At 34.1% G+C, this 21,883-nt stretch overlaps 1 protein-coding gene across 1 annotated transcript in view; it reads right to left on the bottom strand.

Annotated features, from left to right (window-relative positions):
- The window catches only part of LOC129144370 (protein eyes shut homolog), a 494,497-nt gene that overhangs the window by 178,190 nt on the left and 294,424 nt on the right, over nt 1–21,883 (bottom strand). The window contains exon 5 of the mRNA XM_063813140.1: nt 17,093–17,214. Within this exon, the coding sequence (XP_063669210.1) occupies nt 17,093–17,214 (122 nt within the window). The remainder of the gene's footprint in view (nt 1–17,092; nt 17,215–21,883) is intronic.

Raw genomic sequence — 21,883 nt, 5'->3', positions numbered from 1 at the left:
GATAATTCTCCAGAATGCCACAATAAATATATATGTCTTTATATGCTGTATATTTATTGTGCATTAATAAAACATGAATTATTAAATGCATATTTCTATAAATAGCAGCTGCATTTATATTACAGCATGTCTGATATTAGCTAATATCATTGTTTTAATGTAGCTGCATTAATACCTATACTTTGTGTTCCTATCTCCTTCATATTGAAGAATGATGTAGGTTTATATGTTGTATATGCTTTGTTACATTTTATGGGTGAGACAATATAAGAATATCAAGGGAAAAATATGTTTAAAATCATTAGCAATGTCAAACTGAATGAGAGGACACATTCTAGTTTTATAAAACTAATGATTTCTCACCAGGCCTAAGACTTTAATAGTTGAGATGTGGTTTGTCATCTTCCATTTCATTTAAAAATACTTTGGAAATTGTCCATTTGAGTGAGTTAAGATTAAAAAAAACCCTTGAGGCTTAAAAATACCCTTAATTTAAAACTAGATATCTTAAAAGAGAATAAGACTTTTCAGGAAGGTACTGCTCTCATTTTAAAAACAAAACAAAATAACAAAACTGAGGCCCAGATTTGAGTCGCTGTAATTCAATCATAAAATTCACTTAGAAAAGGTTTGATCAATAAATCAATAATTATAGAATTTGCCTAAGGTTATAAAGCCTCCGTGGATGAGCAATTCATTCCTATATCACATAATTATTAAGAATTGATTTTAATCCAGGCAATATACTGGGTTTTATAGATTCAAAGATAAATAATAAACATTCCTGGCTTTCAAGAACTGACATGAGAAAAAGAATACGTAAAGCTACTGAATTAGAATGCAAGGTAATAGAGAAACCCAAGAAAACCTAAAACTTAAGTCATATTTTGTCATATTGCTCTTTAAAGTCCTTAACTGACTTCCCTCTTTTTAGAGTAAAAATCAAAGTTTGTATGATAGCCTACCAGGTCTTTCATCAGCTGCCTCTATACCTTCTTTCTGAACAAATTCACTTTTGTTCATGTTTTTTTCACTGGAGCCACCCTTCACCTCCATTTCCATTTCTTGAGAGATAAAACATGCCCTTCTTACCTTCTTCTAACCACCTGGCAAAAATCATCATTTCTTCTCTTACTATACCCATATATTTTATCATATTGGTCAGGTAACTGAAGCATAGAAAGATGACATAATTTCCTCAAAATTATAGATCCTGTACATGGTTGAGCCGTAATTTGCATACGGTAGTCTGGTTTCAGATCCAACATCTTAACTGCTTTATTTTAAACCATTTTATTTTACTGCCTCACTAGTAGGGGAATCCAAAAAGAAAAGAAAATGCAGACCATTTTTAAATGGTTTCTCTCAAGAGGGTTTCCTCCTTGGCTTTGGGTTAGAAGGGAATAATTGGATACATAATGGAGGGAGAAGGGGTTGTAAGTGACAATATGGAAAACAGAGTTTGGCCAAGCTTAGAACTACTGCCAGATGTTACCAGTGGCTGTGTCTCCAAAGAATTAAAAACCGGTAATATGAAAGTACCTCACTGTAGGAAGGGTCCCCTTTTTAAACGAGGCAACTCTAGATTTCAATAAGACCAGGCCACAATAGTACTTGTAGCAAAAGAAAGGAAATCAAGAGAAGAGAACCATGCCAGCATTAATATCTTTCCTTTCCCTCTACAGGATTGGCTTAATTAGTGGGTGTGGCAAATGTAAATATAATGATTCAGTAAGCACAATCAATGTTACACTATTCCCATTTTTAATTATGTATCTCTGCATGGTACCTTTTTCATGTTGGTCAGCCCATTAAATCAAATATTTAAACAAATTGAAGTTAGCAACAAAGTTTTGAATTACTGTAGTAGAATTAATTCAAAGAAGAAAAGGGAAGACAAAGCAAGTTTAATTATAGTGTATTCGTGAATCAATTATAATAACTTAAATATGCCAACACTTTAGATTACTAATAAACAATGCAACATTAAGAATCATTTATTTACTGTGTTGCTTTCTATTCTACATTTTATGTGTATGTTTATAATTTAATAACTTCTATTAGTAGGATCAATCATGCACATAATTTACAAATTATATGTATTTTGGAAATATATGAACAAAACCTTGTATTGAAAGGAGATCAAAATCAAAGAAGTTTGAAAAGTGTTGGCAGCAGGCTGACTAAATAGGGACATAGAATCAATTGTAATTGAGTCCTAATAGAGACACATTCAATCTATATAGATATATATGACTTTGAAAATGATTTTGAGTGCTTTTAAAACACTTAATTGTATTATAATTTAATAATTTAAAGTAGTTATCTCCTTTTTGAGTTGATAGATATCAGAAAATATTAAAGATTTTGTTTATAATTTAAACAAAAACTGATTTTGTTGGATTGTATTTATGCTTAACCTTAATAAAGTGGCAACTTCTGAGTGAAACCCAAAATACAGTTCTAAAATAATATTTTTATATATGATTTGTATGGAATCGTTACCCTTCAGCTGTCCAGTAACAACATTTAAATCTATACAAGAAATCTTTGAAAATAAAGTCCTTATGATGCTTGTCAGTGCCTGAGAAATGGATGTCAAGCATAAATCTATTAAATAAATAGATATCATGGATTAAACGGTTCTTATTTTATAACATTATGATTTTCATGTCGGTTTTATTTTTCCTCCACATTGATATTCTCGATTTTAAAAAGATAAAGTGTTCATATTACGCATCATCTTTTGATTTACTTATAGAGTACCACTGAATAGGAATTAGCTTTGAAAGAGGTCATCTATGGGCAAAATGTCAACAGGATTGCTACACTGCCTAAACAGAATAATGTACAATATGAAGTAAGTGATTTAATTAGCTGAAACTGTCTCAGTAGAGTGCACTTCTTATCTAGTGAAGACATAAAAAAGATAGATAACTGCATTATGTCGATTAATCTACTCATATTTCAGGGTGAATATAAGAAATGCGGGAGCATATGAGCTATTTGTGTCAGGATAAATAGATAATAAATATATATAGCTTCACTCATTTGAGTCAATACAACCAGTTTTCCCCCCCACACAAAACTTATACTTTTGATGTTTCTACTCATAAACAATGACGCTTCCAACATAATATTTTTAAAAACTCTTATTACAATTTTTAAAATCATTATTTAAAGATATTTGGATACTATTATAAAGCCATTTAAGGATTCCTCCTACTTTTTACTTCTGTTGTACTAGTATGTGTTAATGGGGTTACTATGAAGTGGATATGCTGATTTAACAACAGGTGCTGAATATTTTCTTGATGAACATTTTCTAGGTAATTTTTTTTTCTGCTAAGTTTAAAGACTCAATTTTGTGGTTATTTCTCCCTGTTTTAAACATGGTGAGATAATCTCCTGTACGCTAGTCCTTAAACAGAAAAGTCATAAAACCATGAGTCTAAAGAAGACCAGTCTTTGGCACAAGTTTTCATGACTTTGTAGCATTTAACCACCAAGCTCTTAAACACCTGGCATAGAGCATCTTTATTTAGCAAACTGAGGAAGCAGCAAAGTAGAGCGCTGTCTAAAGTAGGAAGAGACTACTCAACTCCAGGAATCCTGTTTGTATTAGAATCCCATTTGGAATTATGAGATCTGATTATTCAAAAGAAAATGAAAATCCTGATTCTTATATGATGAAATGTGTCCATTATTAAATTTTGAAAAATGATTCAAACTTAAAACATTGTAGACCAACTAATGAAAGGCAAACTGGACTTCTGAGGTCAGATACAGTCTCTGGGCCCTCCAGATAAACTACCCTTGACATCTCCCTTCCAATCATGTAGAAGCAGAGATGACCCCATTACAGACTGATTCTCCCACTGGATGGTTTTTCTTCTAAAGGAGCAGAGAGGTTACCAAACTATCAACTGAAAACTAAAAGATATATGATAATATTTTCCACACCATTTTTGTGAAGAAGGATATACTGATGATGACTGTCTTGGTAGTAAGATTTGAAATTACTTTTTAAAAAATTTTAATTGTATTTGCCCATATCTTTTTAAACTGCCTACAAAAGAACATGTATTAGTTTTTCACTCAGATTTTTAAATGTTATTAAATAATTATGTAAAAATTAAAAAAGGAAGTTCAATGCTCTGTAATCAATTTTCGTGTACAAGAAAAACAAGACAGTGGCATCATTTGAAAATATGAAAGAATTAGCTAGCTATACATTATTGATAGAGGAGACTATTTTAAATTGTAAATTTATTTATGATGGGTTTGTAATATGTCCTACCCAATAAAGACAAATGAACTCCCTCTGCCTTACAGTGCAGCCAGGGACATATCTTCTTAGTGAACTTATTTCTGTGATACGATCCAGGTTTTATTCTCATCCATCCCTCCAGCAGTCTTACTGTAGCAAAATCAGTTTCTTGTAACAGAAATAAAAGTTTCTTTCTTAGCTTCCGGAAATTATTGACTTTCAAGAATTTTTGAGATTCTGCCTCCCTTTAACAAAGTACAAATAAACCTCTTTTTAACATTCAGACAATCTAAAACTTGCTGAAAATCAGACAATGAATACCTATTGGAGCCTCCCTTGACAGATATTAATTTTCTGGTACAATCTTTTGTAAATATTTAATAATTAGCTCCTGTTTTATGAATATGCAGATGTAGGACAAGCCTTATATGAATAGGTCCTGGTTGTAGCAATTGAACTGATGCAATCACATGTCATCCCTGAAAACAAAAGCAGATGCCACTGAAGACCATCCTTGTCAAAATATTTCCACAAGCCTGTGAAAGGTCTTAACCTATACAAATGTTATGACTTTGCTTAGGGCTGTAATTTCTTCTTTTTGAACTCAAGTAACAAAAAGAGGATTTGTCAGTTGAATGAATAAGAAGAAGTAGCAAATTATTTGGGGATCTGACTAATTAAGCCTATCAGGAAGTACCTCAGGCAGTGTCATTATTTGTTTAGCTAAATTGTCAGTCTAGACAATGAGGGAGTAATGCCTTATTTTATTCTTCCTCCTCTATGATATTTTGCTCAACTGCATATTCTATGCTGCTCTAGAAGAATTCACTTAGAACAATTTTATCTTCTTTTATTGAAATTAAGTCAAACTCTAAGTGAGGTCTAAAAATAAATTTAAAAAACCTTTTTTACAAAAAGATAAGAATAACAGTCATATAGTGACTGAAAAAATAAATTTCTTTAAAATAAATTCTGATTTAATTGGGGTTGTTAGACAAACTATTGGACACAATATGAGTTTCAGAGAAAAACTGATTCTTTTACTATAAGTATGTCCCATGCAATATTTGGACATCTGTATTTTTGTTTGCTGAATCTGGCAATCTTAGACTGAATTTATGTTCCGGAGAAAGTGTAGAATAAGTATGTTTAAAAGAGGGTTCAGAAGATTTGTATAAAAACTAACTGTGGAAGTCGGCCTCAGCTCTTTAGATATATGCCTGTTCTGCCACAACTGTCCAGCAGTCTGCTCTACTCAGCTGCTTCTACTTATCACGTTTTCCAGAATCCAGCTACGTTCTGTCACAGCTCTCCATACTCATATCTCAATTTTTACTGAGACCAAGTTTTGACTTATCATTATCATATGGAAGAATCTATATCAGATAACTTTTTAAAACTTGTTTATTCTATTTCTCAATATTCAAGCAAATAAAGGGTTTTGCAAGCCTATATTCCCATCCACAAAGGAATTGAGGTATTCCTTAATTTCCATTATAAGAAAAGAATAACGATTAAAAAAGAATATAGAAAAAAAAGAAAAACTTTTATCAGAAGGTGCCAGGCTTATTATTCAAAGAAATCTTGTTTCATTTCCTTTGCTACATCTATCTTTTTTCTATAATTTTCATCCAATGTAGCAAATAAAATATACACATATGTAAATAACACATACAAATTCCTATGTCAATTTATTGTATAAATATCACTCACAGAAAGGTGAATGAAAAGGCAGTACAAAATAAATTCACTTTATTTCACAATTTTAACTTGACTGTCTTGAATTATTGGAAGATCCTTTAAGATGTATACTGTAAAGGCAGTCCTACGCAATTTTTTTTTTACTAATACTTCATGGTGTTTCCTGCAATGTTTCCCAGATATCTACACAAAAATTATAATAATACTTACTATGGTTTGTTTTTACTTTTTGTTTGTATGTATTAGGTTCTTCATTCATCCAATTGTCTCCTCTTATAAACAATTATAAGGGCCAAATTACAGTTAGACTAATACACAGTAAAGTTAAAATGTTTTGCACATTATATTTCTTCACCATTTCATACTATTAATTTTAAATTCTAGTTAAAGTTGATGTATTTTAGAAATGTTTTTAGTTTGTCTCAGAATATATATATATATATATAACTCAGACCAAAAATTCTAGTGTAGTTGTTCTGTCTATTCCATTTTACTATATTTAAGCCTAAAGAAAAACCGTGGTGGCAAATGACAGAAATCTGTTGATTAAGCTCATTGAATTGGCAAACCTTAAGAAGAGAGTACTCTCTTTTTCCATTAGAACATCACCTTTCTGATGGTGAAAGTACAGTAATTGATACTGTTTGGGAGAAGTGACTAGAGGTCTATATCCTTAGGAAAAGATTTCAAAAGCTTTGGATTCTGTTATGTTTTATTATCAATATATTCAGAATTCTAGTTCTAAATTCCCTTCAACTCCAGTTATTCTGGCGACAAGCAGCTTTTACTTGTATTTCAGTCTCTGTGGCTAAGTCCTATCACCTGTTAGCAGACGAGTTCCTGAATCATCAGGTTCTTGCTACACCTCTCAGTGCAAGCTTCCATGCAGATAAGCATTGGCTGGGTGCAGAATGCTGCGTATAAAATGCTTAGAAACATAAATCACTGTGGCTATGCACAGTCCAATACTTATGCACTATGGCTCTGCAACTGAATTCTCTGTGGGGGATATTAAAAACACAGAGTCTCAACCTCATCTTCTATTCACTAAATCAGAATCCCCAAAGCGGGAATACCAAACATGCATGCAGTTTATAACTGGCACAGGTGATTCTGGTGTATTGTAGAGACTCTGAAATACTGATTTGCTCTTGGAATCCTCGTCCTTCCTTGTTTTGTGAGTCCTGTGGGCAGCTGAACTCAAGATCTGATACTTTCAGAGGTACAGCGTATGTAGGACAGAAAGGGAATCTTGGGGGAGGCATGGCTTGTGCTGTATATTCCCGTGTCTCCTTGTGAAACTTGCTTCACTTCTATGAACATTACATTTTTCTCTGTGAAATATACCTTCTATGATATACCAGTGAACTATAAAAGACATCCTGGAAAGACACACCTCAGAACAAAGTGGGATTTATATTTTCTGAAAAACAAACTAGTCCTTGATTGTATATATTAGTAAGAATTTTAAAAAGCATAGAATTGGTAATAACACTCTAAACCTATATGTATGTGTAAATTCATTTTCATATTTAATACACTTGTGTTTAATATAGTGTTATATTTAATATACTTATTGTATTAAATATATTATGTTTAACATGATATTTAATATACTCATCCACATTTATATCCACACCAATCCCATTGGTCTCTTTTGAGTTTTTGTTTCAGGCTTTTTTAAGAATGTAGGGCAAAGTTTTGGTCTTAGTCTTTTAAGCACAGCAGCTACAGGAAGGGAGATTTTCTTGCTCTGAGAGGGCAAAAAAAAAAAAAGACCAGCAACTTAAACCAGGGGAACTGACCTAAAAGGCTGTGCCACTGATTAAGATTCACTTGGACTTAGCCGGATTAGAGGCTTGATACCTGAAGAGAGAGAGATCAGGCTGAGGTGTTTTGCTTTGTGTCTATCAGATGCAGAGCATTTCAGCAGAAATGCAGCAATCTCACAGCAAGCCTTAAAAGGTGGCCCAAGAGCCTCAGCATCCGATGATATCATGTCAAACAAATGCTATCAGCATCTGGGAAATCTCCGGAATCTGGGCATGAGTATAGACTCTGTGAGTTCATTACTCTATGAGAAAATCTAAAAAAAGTTTAAAGACATACAGGTAAACACCTGACCATTCATTTCTTCTTTCCTTCCTTTCTTTCTCTCTTCCTCCTTCCCTCCTTCTCTCCCTCTTTCTCTCTCTGTCTCTCACTCAGCAATCTGCAATGTTTCAGGCATTGTCACAACTCAGCCTTGAGGATATAATAATTTTTAAAAATATTATAGAGCATAATCTCATCCTCAAAGAATTGACATTAGTGGTTAAACTAAATAATTAAACCCTGACAAAGTATTGTTAAGAGTTAGCAGTCTTCATAATAGGTATTTTATTTTGTACTTTCTTCAAAGTTTTTATGTAAAAATATAAGCTTATATATTATTTCATATGGAAATATATTAATATCAAAACACATGATCAGTAAAGAAATTATTTTTAACACAAAAGTGACTGAATTACAGCTCACTTCCATACATTTGAATAAAATACCCTGGCTTGGCAAATCAGTGTAAGAGCTTTAGCTCAACTCAGAGAAACACTAGGTGTACCATAGTTAAATCATTATAATCATCATAAAACATGGTATATATCTATTAATGCCTTGTATGGGACAGGCATTATGTTATAGATTCAACATAAAGTAAAATACATGAAGCATTTTACATTTAATTTGTGTAACAATTCCACAGAGTACCTGCTATGAATATGTTTATTATTAAAATTAACTGACTGAGGCTTAGAAAGGTTAAATGACTTGTTCAAGGTAACACAGCTAGTGAGGCCAGAGCTGTTTCTCCCAAAGGCCCTCTTCTCTTCTATAAGCAGACTTGTGGTTTTAAAGAGCACACTACAAAATGTAACCCTACTGTAGTCAAGATGATGCCATAGATCATTCTCTATCAGTTCAAATCAAGGTTCTTCATCAATTTACAGGAAGAGGCTATTTACTGGCTAGCTGTAATATATATATATATATATGTATATATGAATATATATGAGAAACATGTAATATATAAAATTATAATATGTAATGTTATAATATATCATATATTTTATATTTAAGAACTATGTAATGTATAAAAATTATATTATTTATTTAATTTAAATTAAATAAATATAAATTAAATAAATTATAAAAATATTATTTATTTTTATACATTACATTTTATATCTTACATATTTCTTATATATAAATTATAATATATTTTATATTATATATAATTGTATATATTATATATTTCTTATAAATATAAAAATATATAACACAGAATATATATTTCATACACACACACACACACACACACACTCACACACACTATAACCAAGACAGGTTTATTGTAGGAAGTAACCGGTTTCAGTTCAAGAGCTTGATTTTAGAAAGGTGTTAAGCTCTATTTATCGTAGGATGGTTGGCAGAAGACTAAAGAACAGAGATACACATATTCTCTATTTGTGTAGGTACACACAAATGTACATGCATACTTGCACATATGCTTGTTTACACATGTATCTATCAACTCCCAAATCCTAAATTTCCTATTTATTTTTTACTGTTAATAAACTTCCTACAGACAAATGAGGTGGTTAGAAATAAACAGGGACTTAGAACACAATGGAGTTATTTACTGAGGCTATTAAGTTAATAAATTGCTAAAATCAATCTGTTCTGAAAGAAAGTGTGATTTTATTTCTCTATGATCCCCTTAAATGCATGATATGAACACAGTGTACACAACATAGCGGTTTTTAGAACCAATTTTTATATGGTCAACTAATTAAAAATGGTATCTAAATGGCATATAAAATGTTTTCTAGGAAAAAAAAGTAGAATTCCTGTAGGGTGTAACTATTGATTGATTTCTCAGAAATAAATTGTGAAGCTCAGAGATGAGTCCCATTTATAGTTATGTAAATATCACCAATAATAACGGTAAAGTGCAGTGTTTGTTTTGAAATAAGCTTAATTTGTCTCATAATTCTTTCAAAATAAATTCATTTCTTTATGCACTTTGGCTAATATTGGAAATGGAAATAGGATTCAATCAGTTCTAAATCATTTTTTAAGCTAGATAATTTCTGGAAAGTGCTGACTTTTGTTAGAAAATCTGAAAATGGAAAATTCCTCTCAGTGATCTGCTATGTCTTCACATATTATTTATGAAGTTAATACTGCTTCATGGATTTCTTAAATCTCAAAATTCAGCCATCTGTAAACCTCTCTTCTCTGTAATGAATCTTGGAATAAGAAAGAAGAGAAGATATGTTTCAGCTTCCAGAGGAGATTTCTGAAGTCCAAAGCATTAAAGCTCACATACTTGTTTACTCAGGTGAATCAACAAGTCTTTTTCTCAGATTCTGTTTGCTTTTATTTTGCATGTAATCCTGATAAATTTAATCAGTTTCAGAGCCATCATAGGTTCAAAACAATAGTTTAAAAGGGAAGAAATGAGGTTGCTTCAGATAGGCATAGTAACTATGATTAAAACTGACAATTGAGGGGGAACATATTAAGATAATTATACAGGTCATCAGATGAGTGAATTTAAGTTCTATTTTAGTCTTACATCATACAGGGAAAAGAATTCCATAATCTAGTTTATTGTAGAAATGACCGAAAGCTGACTTCTATCATAGTTAACCATAGTTATAAATGTAACATTAAATTATGTTCAATAAATTCTTAAAGGGAAGATTGGTATAATAAAAAGTAGAGATCTGAGTAATACATTGTAGGCAGATTTTATTCTATATAAACATAGCAGGCTGTTTAAAATGGGCATAGCAGGCTGTTTAAAATGGGCATGACCAAAAAACTTTATTTTGTGTTACCTAGTCACTGCAGTGCCTCTTTTAACAATAGGTTTTGAAGTTAGCTAATACATCAAGGTTTAGTTCAAGTTTTGGCTACATAATAACTACTGATGATGTTGCAGCAAGAGATTTAATAACAGATTTAAGTGAACCTTTTGGATATCATAATAATCAATCAGTCATTGATTATTTTTAATATGCTCATAATGATTTGAAACATTATATCCAGCCTCTAAGAGAAGCTATAATTTCATGTATGGATTTTCTGATTAGTAAATGCCAATACATAGGGAGACTAACACTTCACGAATTTATTATAATAGTGAGGAGAAAACCATATATTATTATCTCTCCCACAAAAGAATTGGAATAGAATAAACAGAATTTATTCTGCTTGTCTTAAAGACAAAAACATTAAAACAGAAGGAGGAATCCACAAGAAAATAGTACTTATGAAAGAAAGATGCTATGAAATATGCTGCTAAAAACAGAGAGGATGAATCAGTTTTATCATTTTCCAGATTTTTCAGATCATCCATTATTTCTTTTTTAAGGTACTAAATAAATTGTGAATTATCAATACACATGAAATAGAAATCTCTGTGCTTTACTCAGAATATCACAGGAATTTAGAGCTAGAGAGTGCTATCTAGATAACTAGTTCAATGATTTTCAAATAGAAGTACACATCAAAATCACAAGGCGTTATAAATTATCTAGATGCCTGGACCCATCATCTGAATCAGAATTTTAAGCACGTGTCTTTTCAAAAGCAACTCCCTATTTTAGAACAATTGAGTCCAGCTCCTACATTTTATGGAAGAAACTGATAAACAAATTAAAATGTCTAATAATAGGTATTTGCTTATGCATATTTTGACACTAAAATAAAAAGGTATATAGTCTTTAATGTAATAAAATAAATTGGTATATAGTAAACTTGTATGAATACTATAAAAAGTTTTCATTTCATTTTATGATTCTAATAAATTGGCTAGTTGTGAATCATAGAACAAAGTCATGTCAAAGCTAGACAATCTTCAAATGCTGTCTCTGCTCTTTTAAGTTCTCTAAGCTTACAAGTTGTTTAATCTAATAAAAATTAAAAGTTAAGAAAATATTTATTTTTAGAAGCTTAACATTTTAGACTAAATTCCATAGAAACCATTACTTAAAAGCAATATTAATATAAAATATATCCATTTAAAGGCTATATATAAGAGCTATTTCAGGATGGATTAATTTTGTCACACTCCGAAGTATCTGAGAAATTAATGAGAACTAAATGTGCTTTTGTTTCTCTTTTTGCTACAAAAATTGAATTTTTCCTTTCTTTAGGCATATTCAGATGGCTGTTTGTGTTTTGAGAATTCTGGAACTCTGAAGCTCTGATATGAGTCAGATTCGCTATGTTAATTTCCAACAAATGTGATTAAGCAAATCTTTATAGAGAAGGAGGATATGAAAGAAATGAAGGCTTTAGTATTTGGACAGAGAGCAGTTGGATTGATTCCGCACTGATGGGGAGTTTGTATTCCTGGAGAGAGAAGAGAACCTAGAGGTTTTTGTGGTTCCAACTTGGTATACTGAAAGGACAACTGGGACCTGACCACTGATTAGCTAAGCATCATGCCCTTGAAGGCAAGGGTACAGAGAAGGTCCTGGGAGCCACATTTGGTATGCAAGGATTGAAACCATTTCACAGATTAACATATGTTTGAAAGGAGCATGGAGATACCATATAGGCATTTTATTAGGAGCCAAGATGAACTGTATAGCAACGGCTGTTCCCCATTAATTCTGGATTGATCCACCTCCAGTGTTTACTCAAATCCCAAGGGAAGGAAATGAGCGACTCTCAAATAATTGACATGTGCCACATTTTCTTAATCCAGTCTATCATTGTTGGACATTTGGGTTGGTTCCAAGTCTTTGCTATTGTGAATAGTGCCACAATAAACATACGTGTTCATGTGTCTTTATAGCAGCATGATTTATAATCCTCTGGGTATATACCCAGTAATGGGATGGCTGGGTCAAATGGTATATATACACCATGGACTACTATGCAGCCATAAAAAATGATGAGTTCACATCCTTTGTAGGGACATGGATGAAGCTCGAAACCATCATTCTCAGCAAACTACCGCAAGGACAAAAAATCAAACCTGCATGTTCTCACTCATAGGTGGGAATTGAACAATGAGAACACATGGACACAGGAAGGGGAACATCACACACTGGGGTCTCTTGTGGGGTGGGGGGAGGGGGGAGGGATAGCATTAGGAGATATACCTAATGTTAAATGACGAGTTAATGGGTGCAGCACACCAACGTGGCACATGTATACATATGTAACTAACCTGCACGTTGTGCACATGTACCCTAAAACTTAAAGTATAATTAAAAAAAATAATAATAATAATGAAAAAAAAATTGACATGGATTTTCAACCATATGGTGGATGAAAGTAAAGGTAGTTTTTTATTTTTTTGGAAGACATATAAATTCAGTTTATTTTTGCATCTGAATGTTTGGGGGAAAAGTTAAACCTGTAGTATACGTGTGTGTGTGTGTGATGTGTGTGATATTTATATATATATATTTATATATTGCAGAGTTGTTCCTTCCACATTAGTTCTACTGCACTATTTTTGTTTCCCCTGCTGTTATCAAAAATAAGCATTCATTATTCATGTAAGATAAAGAGGAAAACGAAACTAAAATGAGAGGGGAAATACTAGATTAATTTGATCATACATATTTAAATAACCACAAGAAATAGTTATTCTCAAATATACATAACAAAGTTACCCTAGGGAATAGATCTTACTATACACATTCTTAACATTTGTATTTTATTATATGCTAGACTTTCAAAAGATTATTTTTTCCTCCTATTGTTTTCTTAGATTTACTGAACCATAAAGAAAGGAAAAGAAGAAAACTGGCTCATTGTTACAAATCGCTTCCTACTGTGGATTTGAAGTCTTCTTATTTTCTGCTTTTCATCTAAATTCAACATCATGATGCTGCAATACAATCAAAAGAAAATGCTGTAAATATAAAAATGTTAATTTAAAGCTATACACATACCAGGTTCAAAGAAGATGCAAGCCACATGTCAGTGGGATTGCCTGGGTTCATCTGGACAGTCCAGCTCATGCAACAAGCAGGCCGGTGACTCTTTAGGCAAATGCGAATGTTTTATAGATTAAATAAATCATCTTTCTGTTTTTTTAAGATTATTAAATATTCTGCAGAAAAATCCAACTCTGTGCCTTTCTAATTTTCTCTTCCACTTCAAATCCTTCACATTTTATGTTTTTTCTTTTACCAATGAGTTAGTAAAAGCAAGTAAATATAAAACTCAAAAAATTATGTATTATGTCTATTCCAGGCTTTATTTTAAAAATATGAATTTTGGCTCTTTTTATATGACTTAGTATCTTTGTACTATTTTTGTTTTATTATTATAGAATGCATTGTTTTCCAATAGTATACTATTTATTCATACACAAAAAAGGCAATATTTAACAAGACATTTGAGCAAGAAAGCATTAACTCAAAATTCAGGGCTCAAGCCTACATATATTCCATCAGAAGGACCGGCCCTTTACTGGCTCCTGGGAGATAACCTCTGAATTTGGAATATCCTGACAGATAATAATGTCTTTGATACCTGAGACCTCGAGCTGTGCCAAATAGTTTATGCTAATTAGATGTGATTTATGCTTGCAAGCCTTTTTTTGTATGCCTAGGGCTTTGGGGCATGCTGCATCAGCTTGGCCCCTGCAGGAGCTGGAGACTGATTAGCTAAGGTCAGTTACGCAGGTGCTTCATGTCATCATGACTGACCTACAGTGAAAACCATAGACAACAAGGCTTATGTGAGCTTCCTTGGTTGGTTACACTTTATATATGTTGCCCTACATTGTTTCTGAGAAAGTATTTTAAGTACTTTTCATGCAACTCCAATGGGAGAATACACCTGGAAGACTGTACCTGCTTTATCTTAGACTTTATCTAATGTATCTTTCCCTTTGCTAATTTTAATCTGTAACTTTTATTGTAATAAATCCTAGCAAAAAGTAAAACAGTTTTTCTGAGTTCTTCTTATACATTATCAAACCTGAGGGTAGTCTTTAGGCCCCAGACACAATATCTGAAAGCTATGAAATGCTTTGAGCTTTAATATTTTAAGCAATTTGTGGTCTCCATAACACCATTTCTTGGAAGGATATCACCAGTATGATGACATTTCTGTTCTTGAAGTTGATATATGACTTACAGTTAGGAGTTAGATAATTTCAATAGTCTCCTTATGTTAAAATATATTTAAACCAGTTAATAAGATGAGAACTTTATCTCTTCTTCAACTTTGCTTCTTTCTGCTTTCCCCTCCCCCCAATATTCTTATTATCACAATTTCTGGAAATAGGAGTCAAGATCTTAAACTGATACTACAGTTAGTTGGAATAGCTTCTTAGTGGCAATTCATAAAATAGATAAATGAGACAAGAATATCCTTGGAAGTTCTGTTATTTGGTATAAGGCAAGATGTAAAGTTGTACTCCTTGACTTGTCAAATGACTGGCTTAATGTCCCACAGAATATCTGTGGTAGTGTCAGGTCTGAAAGTGGAATCTTATGATTACAGGTATGGGGTTCTTTCTTCTGTAATAAACTCAGATTGAAGTTACTGCCAAAATCACAACCTAAAATAAAGCTTAATTACATTATGGATGTGTACATTAGATGATTTACCTGCAAGTAAAAGGAACTCTGACTTCAGCAATATTAAACAAAAGGCCATAAGGATCAAATATATTAGGTCCAGAGGTTGGGCAGGCAACCTGAGAGGTTCAGTCAAGAGTTCAACAGTTGACCACAGACCAGATTTCTTGTATCTCTAATCTCTGCTGTTTTCAGGACACTCACTAATAATAGACTAATAGTTTATTATATTATTATTTAAGTAGTTAATAGTGATAGTCTAATCAACTATACCCCCCCCATCTTGCTTTAGGGCCTCAAAATGGTAAGAGCAACTACATAAATCCAGATGTTAGAAGGTATAGGAGAGGTCACGCATACTTTTCCTCACATTCTAAGAGCAGGCGACGAAATCTTTCCTCAGAAAGAATGCCTCCCTTGCCTCAGAGACCAGCATAGTGTCACATGTCCACTTCTAAAGGAATCCCCAAGAGTGGGATGTGATTAACATGACTGCCTTAGACAAAGCATGAGACATGGACCAAGACAAAGCATCCAGACAACCACAAATACTTGAAAAGTGGCTAGACAACCTCTGGAGTAACTCTGTTTCTGGTCATGGATATGTAAATGCGAGTTACAGTTATTCCATTAGGTATCTGCAGTCCTTGTGGGAAAAAACAGTTTGCCACAAATGTTCCTTCTATTGTAAAAACAATGTCACTGCACTGACAGTCAAAATATGTGGAGGCTGAAACCATATTTTGACTTTTCAAAGGTTTGCTTTTAAAGCTTTGTTTTCTAACTTCAACAAGTATAGTCCTCTTGCAAATATCAGTTCTGTTGTTAAGTAACAAACTATAAGCCTGGATTAGTATTGTAGCCCTGACTTGTGTTGTATGCTGCTTATTTTCTGAAGCCAGTCAGTGAGTGAGTCCACCTTGAGTAGGTGTTTTTATGTCAGGCTTTGTGAGAAATGAGGAGCCGGAGGGGATCCCAAATCAATTGCCAACCATGTCACAGATCGTTTAAGGCAGAATGGAACATGCTTGTGACAAAGGTGATGACAAATGAATATGTACTGAAGGGACAACACCAACAGATGAGTGAAGGAAACTGGAAATATGTAATATGAGATGGAGGTCAGAGTGAAATGTAAGATAATGATAATGAAATATATGTGTGAATGTAATACCATGAGTTAGATAAAAATAGGTGGCCGTAAGACTCACACAGTGCCTTTCAGAATAAATTCTGAAATTTTACACAAATTCAATATTGCCACAAGTTGTGAATCCAATAAGTGAACAGTTTGTTATATAATATTTAAACCAACCTGTATAGAGTGGAGAACAGAACATGTTTTACTACCTTTAAGTTAAAAAAAAAAGTTGCTTGAGTTTCTGTTTTCTAACCTTGAGAAGTAAGCATATGTAATATATATACTAACCTAACACACAGGCAAAAGCTCACTCTATTTGTACGTAGGTGTTAAATTATATTAGTCCACATTTAGGTATATAAAAGACCAATGGATACTAACGAGATGCAGATCTTTGCAGGTAGAATTGTGCTCACAGGCATTCAGGATGCAGTCATCAATGTCCTGTTCACATCTTATCCCAACATAGCCTGGACTGCATAAGCAGGAAAAGCCATCAACCACTGGAAACAACAGAAAAGAGAAAACTCTTAACATTCCTTTAACCTTAGTACAGGTAATTATAATTAGTCTAAAATTCTATAATCATTTATGTAGTTCACTTTTAACCAAATAAAGTAAGAATTATTATATTTAATCTATTACATAGTCATCTACAATATTTTCTAAATAACTATCTTATTCAGTTCTATTTAACTTAAAAAAAAAACTTCAGTTAGTTGAAATAAGAACAATTACTATGGACATTTGGTAATAGTTTACAAAGCAACAATGAAAATATCCAATTTTACTTGCTCTCTCTTGTTTTTGGCAGTACACAATATATATGATAAATAGGTTACTCTTGTATCATTTAATTTTCCCAAGTTGTTTTAGGTTTAATAAACAAGACCTTAACTGTTCAGTTGTTAAACTTCTATGTATGACAGAATATATTAAAGTGCATTGTGATCTCAAAGTTGATAATGAGCTACTTAAGCCTTAGTTAAAAAGAGCTTTCACATTTCATCAAAATCTTTGTAAAATAATGATCACAATTTGTTCTTCATTTTACCATTAATGATGAAAAAGAATGGTGTCTGAAGCATCTCAAGGAAGTAGTGACAGTATGAATTGCAGTTGGAGCAGGCACCAATTTATAACTACTTGCAGTCAGTCCCTGAGTTCTTCATTATCCCTGAGATTTACCATGAAATCTATACTCCCATTACGCCTCTGTGCATGTACTTGCTATTACTCTCATTAAATGCTTAGGTCTTCAGTGGCAACATCATTTTTAATGCACTGTAATAAATGTATCTAGCTTCTGGATTTCTGCAGCCATGTTTTGTACAACATGTGTAACTAGGGCCTCTAAGGAGAACAGGGCAGTCATAGACATCAACAAGAGACAAGTGAAATACACAAGAATAGGCAGCTCCTTAGACAGGATTTTACTTCTGTTTTACTTTCCTTTTGTATCTAGCACCTAGTTTTTAACCTCTCATTGACTACAAATTGTTAATAGATAAACAGATGTAATTGTAAATGAATTAATGTGATAAAATGTCAGTCTGTGCTTCTATGTTACACATGATATTTTTCATTTTAACATATTAAAACCACATATACAATATATAATTAAGACGTGGAGTGTCATCAATCATAACAATATTTAAAATTATCCTTATGGTTATTATTTAAGTTGGGATACTGATGCATACTGACAAGTAACAAACAACTGGAGTCAAATTAACTTTCAGCATTGATGTTACGTGTTCTATGAAGACAAATTATAAATTACATTAAACGCAAAGGACAACAAAAGGTAACTTTGAACAAACAAAGTGTCTGGAAACAGATTGTTAAAAAAATAAAGCATGCTTTTATTGTCAATAAATGTGTTTCTAACATAGATTAATACAGACAAGGAATGTGTTTCTAACACTTTATTCTGGAATAAAAATCTAATAAATGGACTAAGTGCCAGAAGAGAACCTAGAGAACTAAATTGGATACCAAAGGGAAATCGGATACTGCAAAGAAGATAGAAAAAAATTAAATATTTAAAACAAAGTAACAAAAAGTAGAGGGTTTTTCTCATATGTAATTTGTTAACCACGGGGCTATGTGATAACCAATAACCATTTCACAGGAAAGACATGTTATACACATAGTCTTGCTCTTGATTGTTGTTGTTGTTTTTAACAGAAAATCTAGTAACTGTGATATGGAAGTGCTGGAATGGGAAGAGTGTGGTCCCTTTAAATGATACAGAAGGGGGAAGGGAAGTGCTGGGTAGAAGAGGGCGTGGTCCCTGGCTAGGGCTCCACCCCCATGGATCTACGTGAGGACTGCACTCCTGCCTTTAGGCCAGAATGTTGCATTTCCCAAGACCACCCTGTCCCGCCCTGCCCACATCGTGTGCCTATAAAAACCCCGGAGACCCTAGCAGGCAGACACACATGTGGCTGGATGTAGTGAGAAACATATCAGGGGAAGAAGACACAGTGGCACCTGGACATTGAGAGGCGCACATCAGCAGAGGAACACACAGGTGGCTGCACATCAAGAGGAACGCACTGACAAGCGCTGGCATGCTGGAGCTTCAGAAGAACATGGAGTTTTGCCAGGGCAGTCAGAGGGGAGCCCAGGCCGCCGAGCACCCCAACTCCAAGGGAAAACCACCTCCCTTCTGGCTTGCATTGTCTGAGAGCTACTTCCACCCAGTAAAACGTTGCATTCATTCTCCAAGCCCAGGTGTGATCTGATTCTTCTGGTACACCAAGGCAAGAACCCAGGATACAGAAAGCCCTCTGTCCTTGTGACAAAGTAGAGGGTCTAATTGAGCTGGTTAACACAAGCAGCCTATAGATGGCAAAACTAAAAGAGCAAAACTAAATGAGCACCCTGTAACACACGCCCACTGGGGCTTCAGGAGCTGTAAACACTCACCCCTATGCACGGCGGTGGAGTCAGAGCTCCACATCCTGCCTGTCTATACGTTCCGCTAGAGGAATGGGGCACTGAAGAAGCGAGCCACTCCCCCTGTCACACACCCTGCAAGGGGGAAAAAGGACCATTCCCATTTCAACTGCATTGGTATTAGTCTGTGTTTATAAATATTTCATACTACTATTTTGAGGCCAAATTTTCTTAAAATAGGCCTTCCATGAATCTGGATATATTATTCATTTTATGCTTAAGTGTGTACCAGACATCATATATACTGGTTGTACTGAATGAAAGTTTGAAATGTGACAAAACTTTTTGGTGGAATATACAGAGGTATTTTAAAACTGTAACAGCAGGCCGGGCAGGTGGCTCACACCTGTAATCCCAGCACTTCGGGAGGCCGAGGCGTGTGGATCATTGGAGGTCAGGAGTTCAAGACCAGCCTGATCAACATGGTGAAACTCCATCGCTACTAAAAATACAAAAAAAAAAAAATTAGCCGGGCTTGGTGGCACATGCCTGTAGTCCCAGCTACTCGGGAGGCTGAGGCAGGACAATTGCTTGAACCTGGGAGACAGAGGTCACAGTGAGCCTAGATCATGCCACTGCACTCCACACTGGGAGACAGAGCAAGACTCCATTAAAAAACAAACAAACCTGTAACAACAAAATGGTGAAAAACCATATAATGGTGTTCGAGATTTACAGACTCACACACAAACACACACATATATGCAGTGATTTCTCATATAGTGTCCTGTAATAAATACTATTGACATGCTAGAGTTCCCTGATCCCTCTCGCAGGACATGCGACAGGGGTGTGGCTGGCCTGCTCAGTTGACGCAGCTGCTGAAACCCCTTGAGGGAGGGGGACCACGCAGATAGGCAGGGGCAGAGGCCAGGGCGAGTGCTTTGGGCTCTGGACCTATGGTAGTGTCTAGGGGTGGGTGCCTGCAACCCTAGTGTTACAATGCTCTCTTAGCCTTGCTGTCTGCAGATGGCTTTAAGGGTTAACCAGCTGAATGGACCCTCTGCCTTTTCACAAGGGCAGAGGGCCAGTATGATAGCTTTCTGTATCCCGAGCTCTTGCCTAGCGTCCCGGAAGATTCGGGTCACACATGGGCTTGAAGGTTGAATGAGAGATCTTGAGTGGTGGAGGTGGCTCTCAGCAGGATGGATGGGGAAGTGAAAGCGGGGGATGGAGTGGGAAGATAATCTTCCCCTGGAGTTGGGCCGCACAGTGGCCAAACTCCTCTCTGACCACTCCCAAACTCCTCTTGGTATTCAGATGTTCCTCCTCTTCTGTCTTTCTCTGCGGAAGAGTCCGTTGGTCTGCCTGTCTTATCTCTTCATCTTCCGGTTCACTCTGGAGTCTGAGGTTCAGCATTTATATGGGTACAGGCTAGGGAGCATGGCAAGCCAAAAGGCAACTTTTTGGGTGGAAAAACAGGAATGCCTGTTCTCATTTATGGCTACGGGTATCCAGGCTTGAGGATGCGGCCTTTGCCAGGGCATCTTGTACCTTCTTCTACCCAGTATTTCCCTGTCTTCTGTCTGTATCACTATTAACTAGAATTCAGGAAGTTTAGCTTCCCAAACTATTTTATTTCAGAGAAAGTATGAAGAATCTAGTGTCTTAGTTTCATTCTGATAACATTCTACATGTGTGATATAAATTTTAATAAATATTTTGGTTGCCTGGTAGCTAAATATCCTTAGATGGGGTCCAAAATATATTATGAATGATTATATTATGAAATACATTAATACATTAAGTATTCAAATTTTACATTTCCCATAATATATTATGGTTTCAACATTTTAATAGGTAGTATTGCATTATAAGTAACATTATAAATTGCATTTTCATATCTTAGAAAAAATCATATATTAAAATATTTATGAAGAACTTCTAAAAGTCAAATATATTATAATACATTGTTAATCAATGTGAACAATTTAAATTTAAATTGTCTATTATAATCATTATAGTAGGGCTGCCTACATATTTCAAAAACAAAAAATCTCTAACTTCTCTCTCAGCCATGCAATATTTTAAAATGACATGAATCTTTTTTAAGTATCATTCCTTACCAGACACCTGTGGGTTTCAGCTCAGAAATGATACAATACTGACTTACTTCAAGGTAATTTGAGAATTTCAGAAATTTTAAAATACAATCTTGGAAGTGCCAAAATCTGGAACAAAAATAATAACTTGGTGATTTATATCAAG

Source organism: Pan troglodytes, chromosome 5, assembly GCF_028858775.2.
Source record: "Pan troglodytes isolate AG18354 chromosome 5, NHGRI_mPanTro3-v2.0_pri, whole genome shotgun sequence".
In the NCBI taxonomy this organism is placed as follows: domain Eukaryota; kingdom Metazoa; phylum Chordata; class Mammalia; order Primates; family Hominidae; genus Pan; species Pan troglodytes.
The sequence above is the reverse complement of the archived record's forward strand: the minus strand, read 5'-3'. Positions and strand labels throughout refer to the sequence as shown.